The 22,447-nt window shown below is 36.7% G+C and overlaps 1 protein-coding gene across 3 annotated transcripts in view; it reads left to right on the forward strand.

The window, feature by feature from the left end:
• The window catches only part of ARFGEF1 (ADP ribosylation factor guanine nucleotide exchange factor 1), a 104,096-nt gene that overhangs the window by 53,654 nt on the left and 27,995 nt on the right, over positions 1–22,447 (forward strand). For all 3 annotated transcript variants that reach the window (XR_009449669.1, XM_059672969.1, XM_059672968.1), the window contains exons 11-22: positions 692–791; positions 901–1,040; positions 1,145–1,253; positions 2,189–2,390; positions 5,953–6,064; positions 6,395–6,600; positions 7,076–7,160; positions 10,403–10,574; positions 12,707–12,858; positions 18,064–18,192; positions 19,106–19,264; positions 19,909–20,059. Coding sequence is in view for 2 of the 3 variants with exons in the window: in XM_059672969.1 (XP_059528952.1) it covers positions 692–791; positions 901–1,040; positions 1,145–1,253; positions 2,189–2,390; positions 5,953–6,064; positions 6,395–6,600; positions 7,076–7,160; positions 10,403–10,574; positions 12,707–12,858; positions 18,064–18,192; positions 19,106–19,264; positions 19,909–20,059 (1,717 nt within the window). In the remaining variant the exon portion in view is untranslated. The remainder of the gene's footprint in view (positions 1–691; positions 792–900; positions 1,041–1,144; positions 1,254–2,188; positions 2,391–5,952; positions 6,065–6,394; positions 6,601–7,075; positions 7,161–10,402; positions 10,575–12,706; positions 12,859–18,063; positions 18,193–19,105; positions 19,265–19,908; positions 20,060–22,447) is intronic.

The raw sequence follows: 22,447 nt of genomic DNA on the forward strand, positions 1-22,447 counted from the left end.
GGATGTGCCTGCAATCAAGGTACATGCCCTTGACTGGAATTGAACCTGCGACCCTTGAGTCTGCAGGCCAATGCTCTATCCACTGAGCCAAACCGGTTAGGGCATTAGATAATTTTTATTATGTGGACTACACATTACTTACTTTTAAAACTAGGAACAATTAGGTTTGCCCCGTATTATAATGTTTGAAAAATACAGGGTGGGGCAAAAGTAGGCTTACACTTGTTTGTATGGAAAATAGTACAATAATTAATAAATAATAATACAAGAATAAACTTTGTGTTTCCCATACTCACAACTGTAAACTTGCTTTGGCCCACCCCATCTGACTGATGAACAGAATATGATTTATGCTTTCTGGGGTGTTAAAATGAATTATGAGTTATATTAGTTTTGTAATTATGTTCAGGAAATTATTCAGAGGAACTCCAAATCTTTGTAGACTTCTTTTGTAGTGGCTGTGTGATAGCAAACAAATTAATGTGAAGTACAGTGCTCCTACTGCAAGGGTTTGTTTCACTCACCCACCTAGTGATTTTAGTCCTGATGTTTCAGAGATGGACTCAAAAGAGTTGACTCCAGAGGAACCTGGATCCTAGTCTCTGTTCTGCAACTTTGGAATATTTAAAAAGTGATCACATTTATGAATTATAAGCAATATTTAAAAACAAATGTTTTCCCCTAATCACAGGTGTTCTTTAAAGAAATTTTCCTATATATTTTGGAAACTTCTACCAGCTCGTTTGACCACAAATGGATGGTTATTCAGACATTGACAAGGATTTGTGCAGGTATTTGAAATTATCCATATTATCTCTTTCTTATAATGAGATATTTAAAAGGTTGAATATACTCATATACTAGATGCCCTTTGTTAATTAATATATTGTATTGTTACAGATGCTCAGAGTGTAGTGGATATTTATGTAAACTATGACTGTGATTTAAATGCAGCAAATATATTTGAAAGATTAGTAAATGATCTGTCAAAAATTGCTCAAGGCCGGGGCAGTCAGGAACTTGGTATGAGTAATGTTCAGGTAAGAACTTTAAAAACATTTTCAAATTTAAACTTTGCCAAGGAAGTGCTATGTGTTTTGCTTAAAAGATCTTGTTTGTATTCTTATTCTGAATTATTCTGTAGGAATTAAGCCTGAGGAAAAAAGGTTTAGAGTGCTTAGTGTCGATTTTGAAGTGCATGGTTGAATGGAGTAAGGATCAGTACGTGAACCCCAACTCTCAGACAACTCTTGGTAAGGTGACCTTTTGAGTATAATTCTTCATCATTTTAAGCAAATGATACTTTGGAGGCTAGTTGCAGATGCCATTAAACCAGTTTCATGATGTCTCTATTCATTTAGCTGATGAAGAAGCATTGTCTGTAACTTAAATAATGAGCTTTAAAATAATGAATTTCTTAACTTAGTTATCCAAACTTTACTCTTTCTAGAAGTATTTTGAATCCTATATAATAAAATCCTAATATGCAAGTCATCTGAATGGCACCGGTTGCTATGACGCGCACTGACCACTAGGGGGCAGATGCTCAACACAGGAGCTGCCATCTGGTGGTCAGTGTGCTCCCATGGGGGAGCGCTGCTCAGCCAGAAGCCCGGCTTATGGCTGGTGAGTGCACCGGCAGTGGCAGGAGCCTCTCCTACCTCCACAGCAGCACCAAGGACCTCTCGGGGTTCCAGACTGCTGGATGGTGCAGGCCGGGTTGAGGGATCCTCCCTCCCGCCCAGTGCATGAATATTGTGCACTGGGCCTCTAGTATTATATAAAAGTGAAGCATATTTATGCACTTTGTTAAAGTATAGTTATAAAAGAAATATATAAAAGTAAGTATGTTATAAGAAGATGGAATTGTTTGTGCATGTTTGAGATTTATCCTTACTCAGAGAAAATCTCATAGTTGAAGGGCTACCTGATGTTATCTTAGTCAAGTTTCTATAGGAAAACTGGTGGTCATGAGCTGAGAGCTGAAACCCAGCAGGCACTCAGCACTGTGACTGCAAAAGGAACTCTTTTTAACGGTGTAAATTGTACATGTATACATGGCACCTAATATTTTATTTGTATTAAACAGCTATCTAAGCAGCAGTGAAATATCTTGCCAATATCTTGAATTTTTTTTTACCTTTTTTTTTCTTTGAGTAATTTACTGTAACAGTTTTTCTACTTACAGGTCAGGAAAAACCCTCAGAACAAGAGACAAGTGATATCAAACACCCTGAGACAATAAACAGATACGGAAGTTTAAATTCCCTGGAGTCAACATCATCATCAGGAATAGGCAGCTACAGCACACAGATGTCTGGCACTGATAATCCAGAACAGTTTGAAGTCTTGAAACAACAAAAAGAAATAATAGAACAAGGGATAGATTTGTGAGTGTCTGATTTTAAAGAGAAATTTTCTTGGATATCCCTCTACCTGTACTGTGCCACCATTGCCCTGGGTTTCTCTGAATCTTTGGAATATTTTTATTTTCTTCTTATCACCACCTTCTAATGAGTAAAACAGGGCAAAATCTTGCTGACTTCTGGCTCCTTAACCAGCTCCCCTTTTTCATTGCAGTCTAGCCCAAACAGACTCTGTAATGCAATTTAATTAATTTTGCACCACATTTTATATGCTGTTTTATGCATCTGCAGTTTTGTGTTATTTATTTAGTTCAGTTTTAAAATCCCCCAGTATATTTCCTAAGCAGGTGACAGCTAAAAAAACTTGAAGTATGAAACTAGTTAGTGTTGTTATAGGTTTTATATTTTCTTCACCTGGGTTACAAATGTACTACTTTTGTTATTGATCCATTGTTGTTAATTTCTTTTTTATATGTTCATATGGTGATAATGACCCTTTCCAATCTGGCTACTAAACTGATAGCAACCTGCTTCTGGACTATTTCCCGTCTAAGTACTACCATTCTGCTGTCTCTCCTATTGCCCATCTCTTTTTTCAAAGAGATGCTATAAGGAAAAATGAACTTGTTGGCCTTTTTCCATGAATCTAGCTACTGTAAACTATTAAAAATTCCCAGTTTGTTTAGTCAGCTTGCTCCTTCTGTTTTAAAGCATTTCTTCCTGAACCTTAAGCAATGCCTTTTGATGAATGCCTTTTTTACAGTTATTTGTACCTTTTTTAAAATTGACAAAATGTACACATATTCTTTGTCATAAAATTATAAATCTCACAAAATTGCCTCAAGAAGTTGCCATTAATACTTCATTCTAATTTTTCTGTCATTATTTACAAACTGTCGTGTGTTCCAGACATTATGCAGGGTCCTGGAATAAATGATAAATGAAACATCCCTTACTTATCGGGGCTCAAGATCTAGCAGTGTCAGCAGATACTCGTGCTGAAGTGCGGCTGGTCACTCAGCAAACACGTTGGGTACTTGGGACTATGTGCCAAGAACCATGGAGACTCTGGTCCTTGTGTTCAAGATTACAGTCTAAATCTTGGCAAAACATTCTTTTTAACTGGTACTGTGTAAAGTCCATAAGAGAGTGTTGTACAAAGTACTGCCGAGGTATGATAACTCTCATAAAGTACTTAGCTGTGAGAGGGAGTTGTCATAGGACTTTAAAGTGGAGGTTCCCTGCTGTCAGCCACTAGCCTCTAGCCCTCCTTTCAGCCGTGAGACTCGGTTTCTGCCTCAGACTTCCATGGAGTGCTTTCCTGTGGCTGTGCTCAGTGCACTCTTTCACAGCTGTTCCTTCCATGACACCACTCTGTCCCACCCCTTCTTCCAGTTTGATCATGCCATCTCAGTCTTGGTCTCGGCTGTTTATCTCCTGCATATCTCTTAGCATTTTAAGGGTTCTGTCCCTTAGCCTTTATCTTACTTTGTATCTTCTCCTAGATCAGTGGTTCTCAACCTTCTGGCCCTTTAAATACAGTTCCTCATGTTGTGACCCAACCATAAAATTATTTTCATTGCTACTTCATAACTGTATTATTGCTACTGTTATGAATCGTAATGTAAATATCTGATATGCAGGAAGGTCTTAGGCGACCCCTGTGAAAGGGTCGTTTGACCGCCAAAGGGGTCACGACCCACAGGTTGAGAACCGCTGTCCTAGATGATTGTGTTCTTTTTCATGATTTCAGCAACTATTTACTAACATCTCACTACCAAGTGTTAACGTAAATACCTCCACTGACATGCAGACTCATCTGTAATTGCCTGTTGGGAGTATTGCATAGCTTCTTCCACTCAGCCTGTCCATAATCAAATTTATCAGTCTACATTCTCTCCATAGTCAACTCCCCAATACTCCTACCCAAAACAAAAGACAAACAGAAAACTCACTTTTTCTGTATTTTTTTTATTGAGGATAGTAACCCCAGAACGTTACTAAATTTATAAGCTAAAATTTTGGGAGTTACCTTAGATTTCCCCCTTGGATTTGTCACTAAATAAATAGTATAATCTAATTAGCTCACCTTTGTTTGGTCTTATTTATTCTCTAGTCTTTTCTCACAACTATTCTTTTTGAATGAAAGTCTTAGTTCTGTTTTTCCCCTCTCTTGCTCTTAAAGAATAAGGCCACAACCTGGATCTGCCGAACTCTAAACTTTATCACCTGCCACTCTTTCTCACTTCATTGCCCCATCCATGCTGAACTATTTATTTTGCTGTTTTATGCTTTCATGCATTAGTCTGACCTATTTCACTCTAGGATGTTTTTTCTTACTCTTTATGAAAGATGTGATTATTCCTCAAAGCTCAGTTCCACAGTCACCTTCCCCTGAAAATAAATCATGACCGTCTTTGTAAATTAGTCACTTCTTCTGTGCTATCTTCTTACGAATAATGGACACATTATTTGTTGCACTTTTACTATTGTAATTTTTGAAAATCATGTTTCTTACTTTAGAATAAGAGCTTCTGTAGAGCAAAGACTATGTTTATCTCAGTGAAAATGTTTGATTTTAATTTGTGTACCTGGTGATGGTTGAATTAGGACTTACTAGGAAATCATTAGGAGGACAGAACAGGGAAGGACATTTCAGAGAGAGAATGAGGTATCCAACAGCTCAGAGAAAAAAAGGGAGAACATTTGGGGACTATTGTTAAGCAAAGTGTGTGGGGGGAGGGAAGGTTGTGAGGGGGAAGCATGTAGCAGGAGGTGAGATGAAAGCATTGAGTTGGATCCAGATTACCGAAGGCCTTATTTGCCATGTAAAGGAGTTTTGTCTTGTACCTCCTGGCATTGGCGTACTATTGAAGGATTTTAAGCAGAGAGCAACAGCAGCTGATTTCCTCTTTTGGAAAGATGACTTGCCAGCAGCCTGAAGGATGGATTAGAATGTGAACAAAACAAGAGATAGGGATACCATCTAAGAATGCTTGCAATACCCAGGTGACAGGTGATGAAGTACCAAAGTAATTATTGGTACAATAAAAGTAGAAAGTAAATGATTTGGAAAGAAAGAGGTGACATTTAAATTGGATCTTTAAGCATGAAGGAGAGTTCCCCAGTGAGGGGAGCAGGTGAAGGGCATGCAGAGGAAATGGGCCGCAAATGCATGGTGTTTAGGGAATGAGACAGGGTATGTGGGAGTAGATGAGATGAGGGGATGAAAAATGAATGAGCTATATTAAGAAAGGTTTTATGTGGCAGTCCAATCATCAATTTGGACTTTATTTTGAAAACATTGGGTATCTACAGGTCTTTTTTTAATAAAGGAAATAATGCTGTCAGATTATAGCTTAAAACAGTCACTGAATTCAAGTTCTGTACTTTAAAAGCAGGAAACTTAGAATTAATAGGTGGAAAACTTTTCATAGTATAATATTTTTATATTTTCATGCATAGATTATATTAAATAAGTTTCTATTTTCTCAATGCTATTAGAAAATCAATTTACTAAGGTCTTTTCCAGGAATACAAATGGTTTTCTATTTATGATGTCATTATTAACTTTAATATCATCTAGGTTTAATAAGAAACCAAAGAGAGGAATACAGTACCTCCAAGAACAAGGGATGCTTGGCACTACACCTGAAGATATTGCTCAATTCTTACATCAAGAGGAAAGATTAGACTCTGTAAGAGTACCATTTTAGTTCATTCTAACCTTTTCTATAAAATTTCTTTTTAAGTTAATAATGATATGTATTGTTGCCCTCCCAAGTATGCAAGTAAAACTTAAAGAATAACCATAGGTATTCTTAATTTTGCTTTTCAATTTTTTAAACTCAAAAGTATATCTTGATTTTTTTTATATATAAACACATTCAGTATGTTTAACTTATAGCTTCATGTTTGAAGTAGTTAAACCTATAGTCAAAAACTGTGGGTCTTATGGATTTTTTTGCTTTTTAAATGGCTGTCTGGCAAATGTTCATTAGGAAATCAATTTGTCTTTTGTTCTTTAGACTCAAGTGGGTGAATTCCTGGGAGATAACGACAAGTTTAACAAAGAAGTCATGTATGCATATGTGGACCAACATGACTTTTCAGGAAAGGACTTTGTTTCAGCCCTTCGAATGTTTCTGGAAGGATTCCGTCTTCCAGGGGAAGCTCAGAAAATTGATCGGTTGATGGAAAAATTTGCTGCAAGATATCTAGAATGCAACCAAGGGTAAGCAAGATTCAGATTCTTACTGGTTGCCAACTATCAGGAGATTCATAATCCTCTACCTCCAGGAAACTTAGATTGTCTTTGATCGGGAGGTAATCAGATAGTTCCATTTAAAAATTGTACTGTGAGATAGAACATAAATCCTGAAGAAGTAAATTAAAAGTGCTTTGGGGCCGTAACCGGTTTGGCTCAGTGGATAGAGCGTTGTCCAGCGGACTGAAGGGTCTCAGGTTCGATTCCGGTCAAGGGCATGTACCTTGGTTGCGGGCACATCCCCAGTGGGGGGTGTGCAGGAGGCAGCTGATCGGTGTTACTCTCTCATCGATGTTTCTGGCTCTCTGTCCCTCTCCCTTCCTCTCTGTAAAAAAGCAATAAAATATATTTTTTTAAAAAAGTGCTTTGGGGTTTGAAGTGACTAATTTAATGAAACTGTAAAACAATAAAAGTTTATAACATGATACATTTATTTTTTCAGACAAACCCTGTTTGCTAGCGCAGATACAGCTTATGTTCTGGCTTACTCAATTATTATGCTGACCACAGATCTTCACAGTCCACAGGTATGTTTTCTTCCAAGCCAGTTCTATAATAAATAATACAAATTAAGTACTCTGAGTTCTTTTGATTTTTATAAGTGGTAGTTGAAATTTTAATGTTGTTTAGTCAAATACCCCAGTTTAGTGATTGGTTTAATTTAATGTAGTATACATTTACAAATGCAGTTTCTGGTAGTTATTCTAATTAGACTTTTAGATATCTGTAAGATATATCTATATTTGTCTGTCTCAAGATTAACAGCTGTATAAAGCTTAAGGTAAATTTTAATCTAAGAATGTGATATGGTTCTTCTGCCTATACTTAATTGCAACATGAAAAAACACTACATATAAACTATCTTCTTTTTTTTTTTACATTTTAAACTTAAACATCAGAGTGATTAGTATAGTGATTCTTCCTGTGCCTGTCACCCAGCTTCCACAGTTATCAACTTATGGTCAATTTTGTTCTATTTATATCCCCCTCTCTTTCACAGATCATTTGGAAGCAAATCCCAGGTATCATATCATCTCATCTATATTTATTTCATTATATATCTTTGAAAGAGAAATATTCTATCTAAACATAATCCCAATACCAGTACACAGAAAAATTAGCAATACTTTTAAAATATCAGGTATCCATGCCCTAGTCCAGTGATGGCGAACCTTTTGAGCTCGGTGTGTCAGCACTTTGAAAAACCCTAACTTAACTCTGGTGCCGTGTCACATATAGAAATGTTTTGATATTTGCAACCATAGTAAAACAAAGACTTATATTTTTGATATTTATTTTATATATTTAAATGCCATTTAACAAAGAAAAACCAACCAAAAGAAATGCGTTCGCGTGTCACGTCTGACACACGTGTCATAGGTTCGCCATCACTGCCCTAGTCAGTTTGGCTCAGTGGATAGAGCATCAGCCTGCGGACCAAAGGGTCCCAGGTTCGATTCCAGTCAAAGGCATGTACCTTGGTTGCAGGCTCCTCCCCGGCCCAGGCCATGGTCTGGTCACCTGAAGGAGGCAACCAATCAATGTGTTTCTCTCACATTGATGTTTCTCTCTGCTTCCCCTCTCTCTCTTCCACTCTCTTTAAAAATCAGTGGAAAACAAAAACAAACAAGCAATAAATAAATAAATAAATAATAAAATAACAGGTATTCAGGGAGTATTCAAATTTTATTTTCCTCATAACATTTATAATTCCTTTTTAAATGTTAAGGAATATAACTTGATTTCTGATGTTCATTTGCAAACACTTATTTTAAACATTTTAGGTATTTTATGCTTAGTTTTCAAAAACATGCTTGGGTATCCTTGGGGAAAATTACCTTTATAAATTAATCTATTTCCAGAAATTTATTTGTACTTTTTAGGAATAATGCAGCATATGATATTTACTATTTTTAGGACGTGAAATAAACTATATGCTTTTTCCTAATCTGAGGTGTATTGAAAAATTAAAATCTATTTAGTTTGAGATTAAGCTTGGCAATACAGGGATTGTGTGTGTGTGTGTGTGTGTGTGTGTGTGTGTGTGTGTATTTTGAGATATTTAAAGCAGGGTTGATATGGAAAGTATATACCAAATGTATAATGGGAGAATTACAGAGTTGTGGATACCATACAGAGTTCCTAGTTTTAAACACCAGAATTCAACAACTGTGCATTTACCAGAATTACTTGATTTTATATAGACCTTTATATAAAATTTAAGAGTTTACACGTTTAAATATTCCTTTCTCATATTACTGACAGTGTAGTAAAAGCAGCCCACTTTTAGGGTTTTCATTGTCTAGCACAACACTTTTCCCATGGGTTTATAAGGCAGTCTACATTTAAAGACTTACTTGGATATCTTTTTATTTTTTCTATCATCATTTATGCCCTCCCTCCTCCACCCCTAGACCCCACTATCACTGCATTGTTGTCCATGTTCATAAGTTCTCTCTCTTTTTTTTCTTTTTTGCTAAATCCCTCCACACACCCCCAACATCCTCCACCCACCCCCTTCCACTGTCCCCCAGCTGTCTGCCCGCTCTCTATCTATGACTCTGTCTCTATATATCAGAGTTTCTTACCTGGTTTTTCTGTCTAAACCAAAAGTAGAATTATGTTTTACACTACCTCCCTTTGTTTTTAGAATGTTGTATTTTTAAAGAATTTGGTTCTATAAATGAATTATCAATGTTATGTGCATCTGCGTCATGTCTTCCTATACATATGTACCTTCTCATGAAAGTTATTTTAAAGAAATATTAAAACTGCCTTACATAGTATCAGATTGTTAAAAGTTTCTGGACACATGTCAGTTAGGGAGTGTTAAATCTTGGGAACAGTGTCCTGTCTTGATTGCACTAGTTTCTGTCTGTAGGACATGTGCTGGTCTGGCAGTGGTAGCTTATTGTCATGTGGCTCCTGTCAGACTGCTGGCATCATGTGCTGATATGCAGCATGCCACTGTGCTTATGGGTTCCTACAAAGCTAAGGTGCTGGTTAGAAAATTGAACCCATAATTATGACCCCATATAATATACACTTTAAGACTATATGAACTGTAACAAATGACATCATTTTTAAAGAACACTTTAGCCCTAAGAAGTTTGACTCAGTGGATCCAGCGTCGGCCTGCGTACTGAAGGGTCCCAGGTTCAAGGGCACATGCCTGGGTTGCAGGCTCGATCCCTAATAGGGGGTGTGCAGGAGGCACCCAATGAATGATTGTCTCTCATCATTGATGTTTCTATCTCTTTCCCTCTTCCTTCCTCTCTGAAATCAATAAAAATAAAAAATAAAAAAAGAGAATACTTTAAAAGAATCCCTAAAATGAATTCTTCTCATTCTTAATTGTTTTCAAAGTTAAAATATAGGTGAATTTTAACAAGTCATTTATGTTTCTTTTTCACCTAGAATATTTACAGTTAAATTACCTTTTATATATAGTGTGTCAGCAAATTTTTTTAAAATTTGAGGTATATTTAGAACACATATTTTTGTCTTAATCTTTATCATTAGTAACAACTGGCTTTGATTCATGTGTATATTAGAGCAAGTTGAATTAGCATATGCCAGGATGGGTTTTTTTTCTACATTGCTGTCATTTTCTATGAATTTTTTATTTTAATGTGTGTTTTGTTGAATATTTTTCACTTCTTGCCCTCCAAGTATTTATAAATTCTCTCATAAGAGTATTTAAATTCTTAAAATATGGGTGAAATTTTCATGTTAATTTTTAGGAATTATAATGGCTTTTCATTTCTAGGTTAAAAATAAAATGACAAAGGAACAGTACATTAAGATGAATAGAGGTATCAATGACAGTAAAGACCTTCCTGAAGAGTATCTATCAGCCATCTACAACGAAATAGCTGGCAAAAAGATATCATTGAAAGAAACGAAAGAATTAGCAATCCCTACAAAATCAAGTAAGCAAAGTAGGTATCCAAATCATTTGAATCCTGATTGCTCAGGTGGAAAAATATGGGTACTTGAAAGAGTTCTTCACTTAGGTTTGAGTATTTATTCTAGTGATAGTATTTATATACTAGATAGCATTTGCTGATATGATTGTATTTTTTCTCATTTGCTGAAGAAAGGTAGCTCTGGTCAATGACTAATGGAAAATGCTACATAATATGCATGGATTAGTGTATGTTTAATATACACGTGTCCATTTAGCAGTTAATCTCAGCACAGATTTGGAGGTCAGAGAGATTGGTCAGGAAACCCCAGTAGTCAGACTTCAATTCTTAATCTTTGCTTCTGCCTCCTTATCAGCTACAAGCAGCATATTTATATCTCTTCATATATCATCATAGATAAACAAGCTGAAAGTAGGGGTGATTCAAGGATATGGGGTAGGTTAGGATTGTGAGATAGCTGTGGAGTTGGAAATCACTACTTCAGATGTGCCACAAATTGTATCACTGTAGAGTTCCTAGATCTAACCAGCATTAGGGGCCAGCTGTGGGCCTGGCTGCATTCTAGACTTTCTGTACATGTAGATAATGGTGATGAAATAAGAGCTAAAATTTGATTACAGGAATGAGACCTGTGATGTGGCTTAAGAATATAACAGTAATATGAAAAGAGGACACCTTCCTTTCTGAGCTTTTCCACTTAGAAATGAACTCTCAGGTTTTATTTAACAGAGAGCAAGTTACACTAGCAAAATTCTGTTGACAGAAGAGAGAAGCAAAAAGGCCTATGTGATGTATGTATTTGTAGAAGCTGATGAAGAATTACAAGATAAGAGTTGGGGGCTAGGGAGATGATTTTAAAAGGAAGAGTGGAGCATACTGGCCTAATCTTTTGGAGTAGTATGAGGAATGATCCTAAAGAATTTTAGTAAGTTCATCCTCATTTTATAAATGAGGAAACTAAAGTGCAGAGGTTAAGAAACTTAGAGTTTTAGAATTCATGAGCTGAGTTTGCCTAATGTAAAAAGTTTTATTAAATCGCTACATCTAAAACCCAAATAGTGGCAGAGCCAGAGGTTGTACTAGGCATCCTTGACTCTTATTGCAGCTCAGTACCAAGCAGCAGTTTACTGGGTGTGCTGACTTCAGTTCTGCTTGTAACATTAAGTATATTGATCAAGAGTTCATTTTACACCTGAGTTGATGCCAGTGCTCTGATTGTTTTCTTCCTCAAACCTATTTTAACATCTTCACATCCCTCTTTCTATGGCCTGTTTCGTATGTGGTGGTAGCAAATTAGAGAGCTAGATATGGGAGGGAGATGGTGGTGTTCTGAAATACTAAATTATCCTGGAGTGTCAGGGCCATTGTTTTCTTGTTAACTCAGGAGATACTATTCAAAGATGCCATTTCTTCTTACATCTCTTTTCCTATCCCAGGTTTGTATGTATTCTCTTCCCTCTTCATAGGTTTTCTACTTATCCCTGACTCCTAGTGCAGGATTTTTGTACTTTTCATTATTGGGGTGAAATTCATTTAATATAAAATGAACCATTTTCTCCTGGCTGGTGTGGCTCTGTTGGTTGGAGCATCATCTCGTATACCAAAAGCTGGTGGTGGGTTTGATTCCTAGTCAGGGCACATACCAGGTTGTGGGTTCAGTCATCCAGTTGGGTGACTTGTGTAGGAGGCAGCTGATTCAAGTGTCTCTCTCGCATTGATGTTTCTCTCTTTCCCTCTCTCTCTCTAAAATCAATGTTTTAGAAAAAATGTTTTAAAAAATTAACCATTTTGAAGTGAACACTTCAGTGGCGTTTGGTCCATTCACCTATTGTGCAACCACCACCACTATCTAGCTCTGAAACATTTTCATCACCCCAAAATAAAACCCTGTTCGAATAAGCAGTTACTTCAGGTTCCCTCCCGTTCCTTAGGCCCTGGTTATCCCAGTCTGTTTTCTGTTCCTATGGATTTACCTATTCTGGATATTTCATATGCGTCTAATCATACATTATGTGACCGTTTGTGTCTGACTTCTTAGGACTATTTTTAATTAGTATATTGGTGGTAATTATTGTTTTGTAATAAAACATCAAAATAACATTTTAAATGCTTCCTATTTTAAATGCTAATGGTGGTTGTTTCAGATGTAGCCAATGAAAAACAAAGAAGACTTCTGTATAACTTAGAAATGGAACAGATGGCTAAGACAGCTAAAGCACTCATGGAAGCCGTGAGCCATGTTCAAGCACCTTTTACAAGTGCAACACATTTGGAGCATGTGAGACCCATGTTTAAGGTAAGAGTTACTAGTAACTTTTGGTGGCAGTAGACATTTACATATAATGACATATCCCATTGGTGTAGACATCGAACCAAAAAGCCATGTTATTTAGGACATGGCAAATACAAAATGTATTCTTAAAGAGAATGACAAATGTATGCACTATTAGGAATTAATAGCTGTGTGATTTTAAGAATAGAAAAAGTTCAAAGAATGATCATTAATCCTTTGCCTGGTTTTCTCTAAATAAGTTTTATTTCAAACTTTAGGTAACTTTGGAGTTACCTAAAATTCCAAAGGATCTTCATTGAGCTGCTTGCTCTCTTTCAGTGCTTCTGGCCTAGGAACTAATATAATAGGAGGGTTCTGATATGCCTGGAGCCCAGAAAAAAAGAGTAAGGAATAGAAAGAAGCATTGTTTATTTTTATAGGTTGACCTACTAAGAATGGTACTGGTTCTTTAAAATGTGATTCTCATTCCTTTTTCATTTCCTATTCTTTTTTTTCTACCCTTTCTCCAAATTCTAGAATGAGTAAGCAGTGCATCATAAGGATCGTAGGGAAGTGGAGGGGAGTCTAGTTAAGTTTGGAAAGGGAAAATGGGTAAAGTACATTGCAGTTTGTGTGGTTAAGATGGTCTGTGGAAGCTAAAGATCATAATTTATTTATTTATTTTTTTAATTAAATCTTTATTGTTCAGATTATTACATTTGTTCCTCTTTTTTCCCCCCCATAACTCCCCTCCTCCCAGTTCCTACCCCACCCTCCGCCCTCACTCCCCACCCACTGTCCTCATCCATAGGTGCACGATTTTTGTCCAGTCTCTTCCCGCATCTCCACATCCCTTTCCCCCCCAAGAATAGTCAGTCCATTCCCTTTCTATGTCCCTGATTCTATTATAATCACCAGTTCATTCTGTTCATCAGATTATTTATTCACTTGATTCTTAGATTCACTTGTTGATAGATGCATATTTGTTGTTCATAATTTGTATCTTTACCTTTTTCTTCCTCTTCCTCTTCTTAAAGGATACCTTTCAGCATTTCATATAATCCTGGTTTGGTGGTGATGAACTCCTTTAGCTTTTCCTTTTCTGTGAAGCTCTTTATCTGACCTTCAATTCTGAATGATAGGTTTGCTGGATAAAGTAATCTTGGTTGTAGGTTCTTGGTATTCATCACTTTGAATATTTCTTGCCACTCCCTTCTGGCCTGCAAAGTTTCTGTTGAGAAATCAGCTGACAGTCGTATGGGTATTCCCTTGTAGGTAACTGAGTTTCTTTCTCTTGCTGTTTTTAAGATTCTCTCTTTATCTTTTGCTCTTGGCATTTTAATTATGATGTGTCTTGGTGTGGTCCTCTTTGGATTCCTTTTGTTTGGGGTTCTCCGCGCTTCTTGGACCTGTAAGTCCATTTCTTTCACCAGGTGGGGGAAGTTTTCTGTCATTATTTCTTCAAATAGGTTTCCAATATCTTGCTCTCTCTCATCTTCTGGCACCCCTATAATTCTGATGTTGGTACGCTTGAAGCTGTCCCAGAGGCTCCTTACACTATCCTCGCATTTTTGGATTCTTTTTTCATTTTGCTTTTCCGGTTGGGTGTTTTTTGCTTCCTCGCATTTCAAATCATTGACTTGATTCTTGCGCTCCTCTGGTCTGCTGTCGGGAGTCTGTATAATATTCGTTATTTCAGTCAGTGTATGCTTAATTTCTAGTTGGTTCCCCAATATAACATCGAGGGTCTCATTAGTTTTCTTGTAGATCTCATTAAGTTTATCGGCAGCTTCTAAACAGTTCTTGAGAGACCTTAAAAGTGTGGTTCTGAACTCTATATCTTCCATTGACAATTTTGTCCTGTTTCTTTGTCTCCGCATTTTGTTATGCTTCCTTGGTGCACCCCCTAGTGGTCTTTGTTCGCAGTCTTATAGTTAAACCTTGATTGTTGTAGCTAATACCAGGGAGGGTTTGACCTCCAGGCCAAGTGGCTGTGAGAATCAGCTGTGTCAGCAGTGAGAGAACTTCTGTCCTCTAGGGAGGTGCTAATCTAGCCTTTGCCTGAGGCTATCCAGCAAATGCCTCTGTGCAGGGCTTGGGCAGGGCGGTTGAACAGGATCAACAGGGTGGGCCGGAGAGAGCAGTTATGGCGGCTCTCAGTCCTGTCCCCAGGGGCTCTGCCTCTCTGAGTCCCAGCACCCGCTGCAAAGCTCGGAGAGAAAGCTGCACTCGCTCTGACCGAAGCCAGACAGTCCCGCTTCTCCCGTTTGAGTCTGGGTCCCTAAAGACTCGCCTGTATCTGGAGCTCAGAGTCTGCGACTCCCTCCTGATTGAAAACAACAACCGCGCCCTCCGCCGCCAGCCCGCTCCGCGCACTCCGCACCTCAGAATTTGACTTCAGCACTGCACCTCCTCTGAGTGTCCGTATGTGTTTCTCTTTCCTCCTAGTTGTAGGACTTCCACTCAGCCAGCGTTCCTGTGGTTCTGGGTGATGTCCGTTCCGTCTTTTAGTTTCACTTTTGAAGTAGTTGTTCAAAGCAGCAAACTCCGGCGTTAACCTATGCCGCCATCTTGGTTCTCCTCTAAAGATCATAATTTAAATTCTAATGCAGACTTCACTATACATATGTATGGGTGGTGAAAATGACTACAAGATTTCTGTGCTTCCTTTTAGGTGTAAAATTTTATAATTACTTTTACCCCTATTTCAAGGTCTAAGTGAGAGTGATATTTCTAAAAGTTGATGGAGAATTATAGAATAGGAGGGGGGCTAAGGAGGTAATGTTAAAAGGAATAGTGGTGTATAACTGGCTTTATCTTTTGGAATAATAATAGAAAATCATGTTGAAATGTTATAAACACTTTTTATTTATTATAAAATATATTTTATAAGTCAGCTTTTCTGTTTTGAATAATATTATACCCTTCTTTTGTTTTGTTTTTCAAATGTTTTTGTAAAGGGGGAGGCAGAAAAAAGCAAAATAAGGATATAGCCATAATTCAGCCATTCAGAAAAAACCTTTTGTTAATATACTACTTTTTTATCTTAAACTGTTGTGATCGTATTATGTATAGAATATTTTATCTTGCAGTTTCTCACATAACTATTTCCCTGTATCATTAAGAATTTGTCAATACGTTTTATGATATGGATTAGTTATAGTTTAAACATCCTCTCAGCACTGCCACTGTTCTCTTCAGACACCCTCATTTCTCACTCTCAATACTGTAGTGTCCTTATGTGCACTTCTTACCCATTTACAGAAGCCAGAGTGATCTTTATAAAAGAAAAAATGCAGTTTCACCTTCTTCCTTACGGCTCTTCACTGACTTTGCATGACACTTGATGAAGTTAGCACACTGAGAGGGTCTAGAGACCACCTGCCTTTCCAAACTCATTGCTAGAACTCTTCTGTTTCTTCTGTCTCTTACTGTGCTGCAGTCACACTGGCATTCTTTAGGCTTCTAGAATGTCCTAAATTATTTTCTCTCCAGAGCATTCTTATAAGCTGTGTCCTGTGTCTAGAATGCTCTTTTCTTTGCCTGTGTAGTTTCCACTTATAATGTTACCTTTTCAGAAAGTTTTGCTCTGACCCCTCTAATTCAAATTAGGTCCCTTTTCATAACATGCTGTCCTTTTCCTTCATTGTATTTATAACCATTTGTGTTTGTACATTTATGTTAATATGTGTATTAAAACGTAAGGCTGGTACGCCTCTTGGCTGTACTTTAAGCTCCACAAGGCAAGGACTACATCTGTTCTGTTCACTTTTCCCAGTATCTGGCACAGTTGCTCACTTGTAGCCAGTGCTCAATAATAAGCACTGACTGGGTCAAGGAATAAATGAGAGATTCCTAGAGTGCATTATACTATGAAGGGATACACACATTACTAGGAATCTTTCTACAATTGGCAAGTTGTATTCTGTAAAGGTTTATACAGTTATGAGTGGGCAATTTAATTTCACTGTCCCTGGATATTATTCAATGTGATTTGACTGGAGAAATCATTGTCTTTAATTTCTAATAGAGTTAAACATTTTTTACTGGCTTATGGACCATATACTTCCATAAAATGTTATACAGGGTTTCTAGTGGAATGTGTCATTTGTTACTTCCATGTAGTACTTTGTATTTTAAAAGTTCTGCACTTCATATGCTGCCCAAAGCTTCTCTTCACAGTGATAGACCAGTTATTAAACAGGAGGAAACTGAGTTTCAGAAAGATTAAATAAGTGGCAAAGCTAAGACTTGAAGTTAGGTACTGTGGTTTATGCTATTTGTTAGGGATTATACACTTTATTTCTAAACTTTCTGCTGTTACAAGCAAAGTGTTGTGTTTTCCTTCATAATGCTAAAAACTTTTTAGATCTTTTAAACATTTTAGTTGTCATTTCTATAGCACACTCATATAAACATTTTTTCATCTGTATGGCTATATGGTTTATAGTTTTGCTTCATGACGACTTATTAAAAGCAAATACTCTCACATCAGACATGTCAAAGTCATACACGCACACACTAATCTCTATGTTTTGACATTAGCATGTTCAGCAGTCAAAGGGTAGCTCTTTTTTGTTTCTTTTCCATTAAAAGTAGGTATTCAGTTTTTATAGTAAAATTTAGTGTTTGTTGGCTTTCACTGTCTATAATGAAGAAATATTTTATTGAACTATATTTTTAAAGTATTGTCCAGGGTTATTGCTGACATGTCAATGTAAAGTATTTGACTGGGGAAAAAAAAAGGCTAAATGATGTTCAGAGAGCGTGCTTAAAGTAAAGAAAGTAATAGAATTGCTGCAAGTAGAAAATGCTAAAGGATTTTCTTGGAAATAAAAAGCCCATGATATTGCAAGGGAAAAAGCTTGCAGAGAGAGATGAGTTCTCAAGTCAGGGGTATAAGTGATACCATTTTTGAATATTGATTATCCCATTTTATTGATGTGAATAATTTATAAGTGCTGCACTTAAAATATTCGTAAGGCCTTCTACTGAATTTATGATCTTATTCTTTTATTTATTTAAGACCAGGCCGCATTAAATCAGTTTTTTTCCTTTTGTCTAAGAAAGCTTTCCAAATAGCTATGCTAAGAAATTTATTGCTTTTTTTTTTTCAGAACTTCAAGTTATTTATTGTCTGAAAGCCTTGAGAACTATGAATGTAGTATTATCATAATTTTTAATTAACACTTGATATACATGATATATTTTAAATTTTAATTTTCCTAGTTGGCTTGGACACCTTTTCTGGCTGCATTCAGTGTGGGTCTACAAGACTGTGATGATACTGAAGTAGCTTCTCTTTGCCTGGAAGGTATAAGATGTGCAATCAGAATTGCATGCATTTTCAGCATTCAGGTAATAAAGAAATTTGCCTTTGTGGTCAGTGTACTTATGCCATTTCTATAGTTTAAATTATTTTTTTATGTTTGACTTAGGAGAAACTAATTTCAAGTTTATGATGTAATTTAAATCTTAATATTTAAGAATCTGAGAATCTATGACAGAGTAGTTCTATACTGATGTGCCTAAAATTCATAACAACTTTGGTTTGCAATTCTTCCCCAAGACTTTGAATTCCTATATGTTAATTTCGATATCTTATTTAAATAAATATGTTGCAAGTTCTTATTGAATCACATATATTTTCATATTTTATATACAGATAGTAGGTTTATAATTGTTCATATAGAGAATAATACAATAATTAATAAATAATAATACAAGAATAAACTGTTTCTCATATATATGTGTGTATGTGTGTGTATATGTCTTAACCCTCAGAACAAGTTTAAGAAAACCAGGTATATAGCACATAATTTTCATGAAGATAGCCCCTCCTAGTAATTTATATGCTTTGTCTGATAATAAAGGTAGTTAAATCTTGCTTTCTTTTTTTAAAACTTTTATATTTTATTATGAATGATAGGACTTAAAAAGCACAGTCTACTTGTAATGAAAAAGTGAGCAAGTTTATAAATAAGGTTTCTGCTAGTTCACACAGTACTTGAAACAAATATTCAGTGAATGTTTTTCTACTATGTGAATTTATTAATAAAATCTCATCTTGATTTGACACCTTCACCTTTGTATTTTAGAAATTTTCTGTCTCATTTATCTTAAATAAACACTCTCGTTTGAGGTATTGTATATAAGTTATGATTTGTCAGTTAAAAACTTAGTAAACAAGTAAACAGTTTGTCATTAGGGAATTTAGGATCACTCTGTTGTGTTTACAACCATGTCAAGTGTACTTTTCTCTTTTTTATAGCTGGAAAGAGATGCGTATGTTCAGGCACTAGCAAGATTTACCTTACTCACAGTGAGTTCTGGTATTACTGAAATGAAACAGAAGAACATTGACACAATAAAAACGCTTATCACAGTGGCTCATACAGATGGAAATTATTTAGGAAATTCATGGCATGAGGTATAAGCACTTTCTCTGTTTTTAGTTTTGTAATTTGATTTATAAAATGAGCTAAATATTTTATCACTGACATGCCTAAGTGTTTGGGGAGAAAATTAAGTACATTCGGGGTAGATACAGATAGCTTTTTATAATCTATATGTATAAAAGCCTAAGCAACCAGAAGACCAGGTGACTGGCCAGTAGCTATGACGTGCACTGACCACAGGGGGCAGATGCTTAACACAGGAGATGCCCCCTGAAGGTCAGTGTGCTCTCACAGTGGGAGTGCCGCTCCGCTTGCAGATGGGCACCAGACGCTGGGCTGACAGCTGGGGAGTGCAGCTGTATGATCCTTTCCCATGGACACTACCTCTACACGCACTAGTGGCGGCAGGGTGCCCAGCCCGGGCTCAGGCTCCTCTCTGGCCGCCTACGGCTTTGAGCACTGCTTCATACTGTGCGTGATCAACGAGAACAGCGGCGGGAGCCTGATGACCTGGAGGGTAAGGCCAGGCTGCAGCCGTGCAGGGGTCCACTGGTTCCCGCAGGCGGTGCACCGGCCTCTCGTGATTTATAATGTAGCCTAAGTTTAAATCCATTTAAATATATTTGCAAACATTTTTAACATGGAATTAAGTTTTTTCTTCTTTTTTAAAATTAAGATTCTGAAGTGCATCAGTCAGTTGGAGCTTGCACAACTTATAGGAACTGGAGTGAAACCTCGATACATTTCTGGAACAGTGCGAGGCAGAGAAGGATCTCTTACTGGAACGAAGGATCAGGCTCCTGATGAATTTGTGGGGCTAGGCCTGGGTGAGCATTTTACAAATTATTTCTATGAAGTATCAAAAATTGTTTAACTTGTTCAATCTAAGTAACTTTATTGTAGGAATGAAATACAATTGGAGGGATATGATAAAATGCCCATTGGCTATCGTTCTCAGGAAAAACAAGATGAATGTATAGAGAACTAAGTCTTTTTTGCCTGAAATAGTTTGCAACATTAAATGAGGTTTAGTCTTAATCTCGTAGTTGGGGGTAGAAGAAAGGTAGTTTAAAGTTACTGCTTTTAAGACTAAGTAGGTAACTTAAATGAGTGAAGGCTTGTATAAGATTGTAAATAGTAAGGGCAATTGGAGAAAGCACTCACATTCAGGCTTTTTAAAGGTACTGTGCAGACCTACCTAAATGCTTCTGCTACTATGGAAACTTGCCCATGGTTTCCCATGTGCTTAGTCTGGCCAGGAACTTCCAGATTTAACCAAATAGAAAAAAAGGAAAATATTAATGGATACAGGAGAGCCAGAGGCCATGCATTTTTAGTCATAAATGGAAAAAAGTTTCATCAGGGAAGAGGCAAAGTTTAGACTGTCTTTCACTTTGAATACTATACTTTTGGGTTTGAATTCTGCAAATTTCTTCCTGACTGCGTGCAAGTAACTAATTCTCTGAGCTTTGGTTTCATCTTTTTCAAACTAATGGTAATATCTACTAATAGAGTTGTTAGGATTAAATAAGAATATATATAAATGGATTTGGTATGTAGGCAAATCTATTAATGGTTTCTGGATTATTCTCTGTCCTTATTTCCCACCCCACTTTAACCAAGAAATCTAGAGACATGACTTAGCAAGAAGGAATACACCTGAGATCTAGGAGTATTTACCTTTTAAAGCTTTGTACTGCAACATTATATTTCTGGAAAATTTCTACTTTTATCTTTTAGTGATTTCTCTGTTGTTGCTTGCAGTAGAAATTCTTAGGAAATCCAAAAGAATTTCAAGCTTGAAAAACGATCCATAGGGAAAGAAGTAAAGACCAGGACCATATGTGGCTTCAAGTTGGACTGGGGCAGTTAGTTCCCAGTGGTTATCCAACTGTGTCAGCCAGCAGTGCAGTCTGTACCTCAGTTGTATCTTAGATGCTGTGGTTCTGGGTGATGCAGTTGTAGACCTAATAACTTGGTGACCCAGCAGCAGGATTTAGAACTGCCTGAGCACCTGCATGGTGACTTATATAATCTGGAAGTCTGACTTGGAACATCAGAACTATAATTACTCCAGAAATAGCACAAGATACAGGTGAAAAATGTTTACAGGCAAGTGAAATGAATGTGCAATGATTGATTCAATAGCTTTTGAAAGGCCTTTTTTTTTTTTTTTTTTTTTAAGAACTAAGAAGTGTGGGAAGGCCAAAATAATGACAGGTACAAATTGCCAGGGCTCAGTTTTGCCAAGCAACAGAAGTAGGTTACACTAAAAATAAAATAGCAGTAAAGTTTTTTATCTCCTAAAAGTTTAATCAAACAATAAATAATGCATGCTGATAGCATTTACTATTAGTATATTTGGAAGTGAATTAAAATTAATTTGATCACTGTGCCGTTGTGCCATTTAGGTTGCAAGGATATGAGATGGCCTGCCTTATTCTTTCAGGAGAAGTGCATTTACAGAAAAATACACACTTTTTGGGATCTGGAAGTGAAATAAAAATGTCAGACTTCCAAGCCATTCAAGTAACCAACCATACTCTTCTACCTCTTTCATGCTTTATCTAGGCTTTCTCTTATATTATCTACCTCTTTTAGCCTGCCCCATTTTCCACTCACTCCTGATAGATCAGGTCTCTCATTTTTGCGTCTACATCCAAGAGAGAGCCAGTCTTTTGACTTGGCCTGTTAGGCAGAGCTCGCCTTTCAGGCCATCTCATTGGTTAATCCCCTGTACATCTGTGCCCTGTCACCTATCCAGACAGCAGATGTTTTCTTCAGCAGGGTGCTGTAGTCAGAATTAAGGCTAGATGATGTAGAACAGACAATCAAGTTGGTTTAGTCTGTGTGTGTGTGTGTGTGTGTGTGTGTTTGTTTAAATAAATTAATATCCTTTATTAACAGCATTTAATAATGCATCAAGTATTAGTTTATATACCAAGTATTAATTTTTGCACCAAGTAAGTTATGCACCAATATAAATTATGCACAATTTATTAATGTACTAAGTATTTCATTTTAGCCAAGGTGATAGGGCTGGGTATATATTTATCTGATTGATCCACTTGCACACTTCCAGTACATTATATATGCTGCTCCTTCTACCTGAATTGCTTTTCCTCTTGTCTCCTTTCCCACATGATCATCCTTCTGGGTCCAACTTAAATTAATATTTCATATTTGAAACCTTCCCATGAGTTAACATCCCCATT

This window comes from Myotis daubentonii, chromosome 17 (assembly GCF_963259705.1).
Source record: "Myotis daubentonii chromosome 17, mMyoDau2.1, whole genome shotgun sequence".
Lineage (NCBI taxonomy): Eukaryota > Metazoa > Chordata > Mammalia > Chiroptera > Vespertilionidae > Myotis > Myotis daubentonii.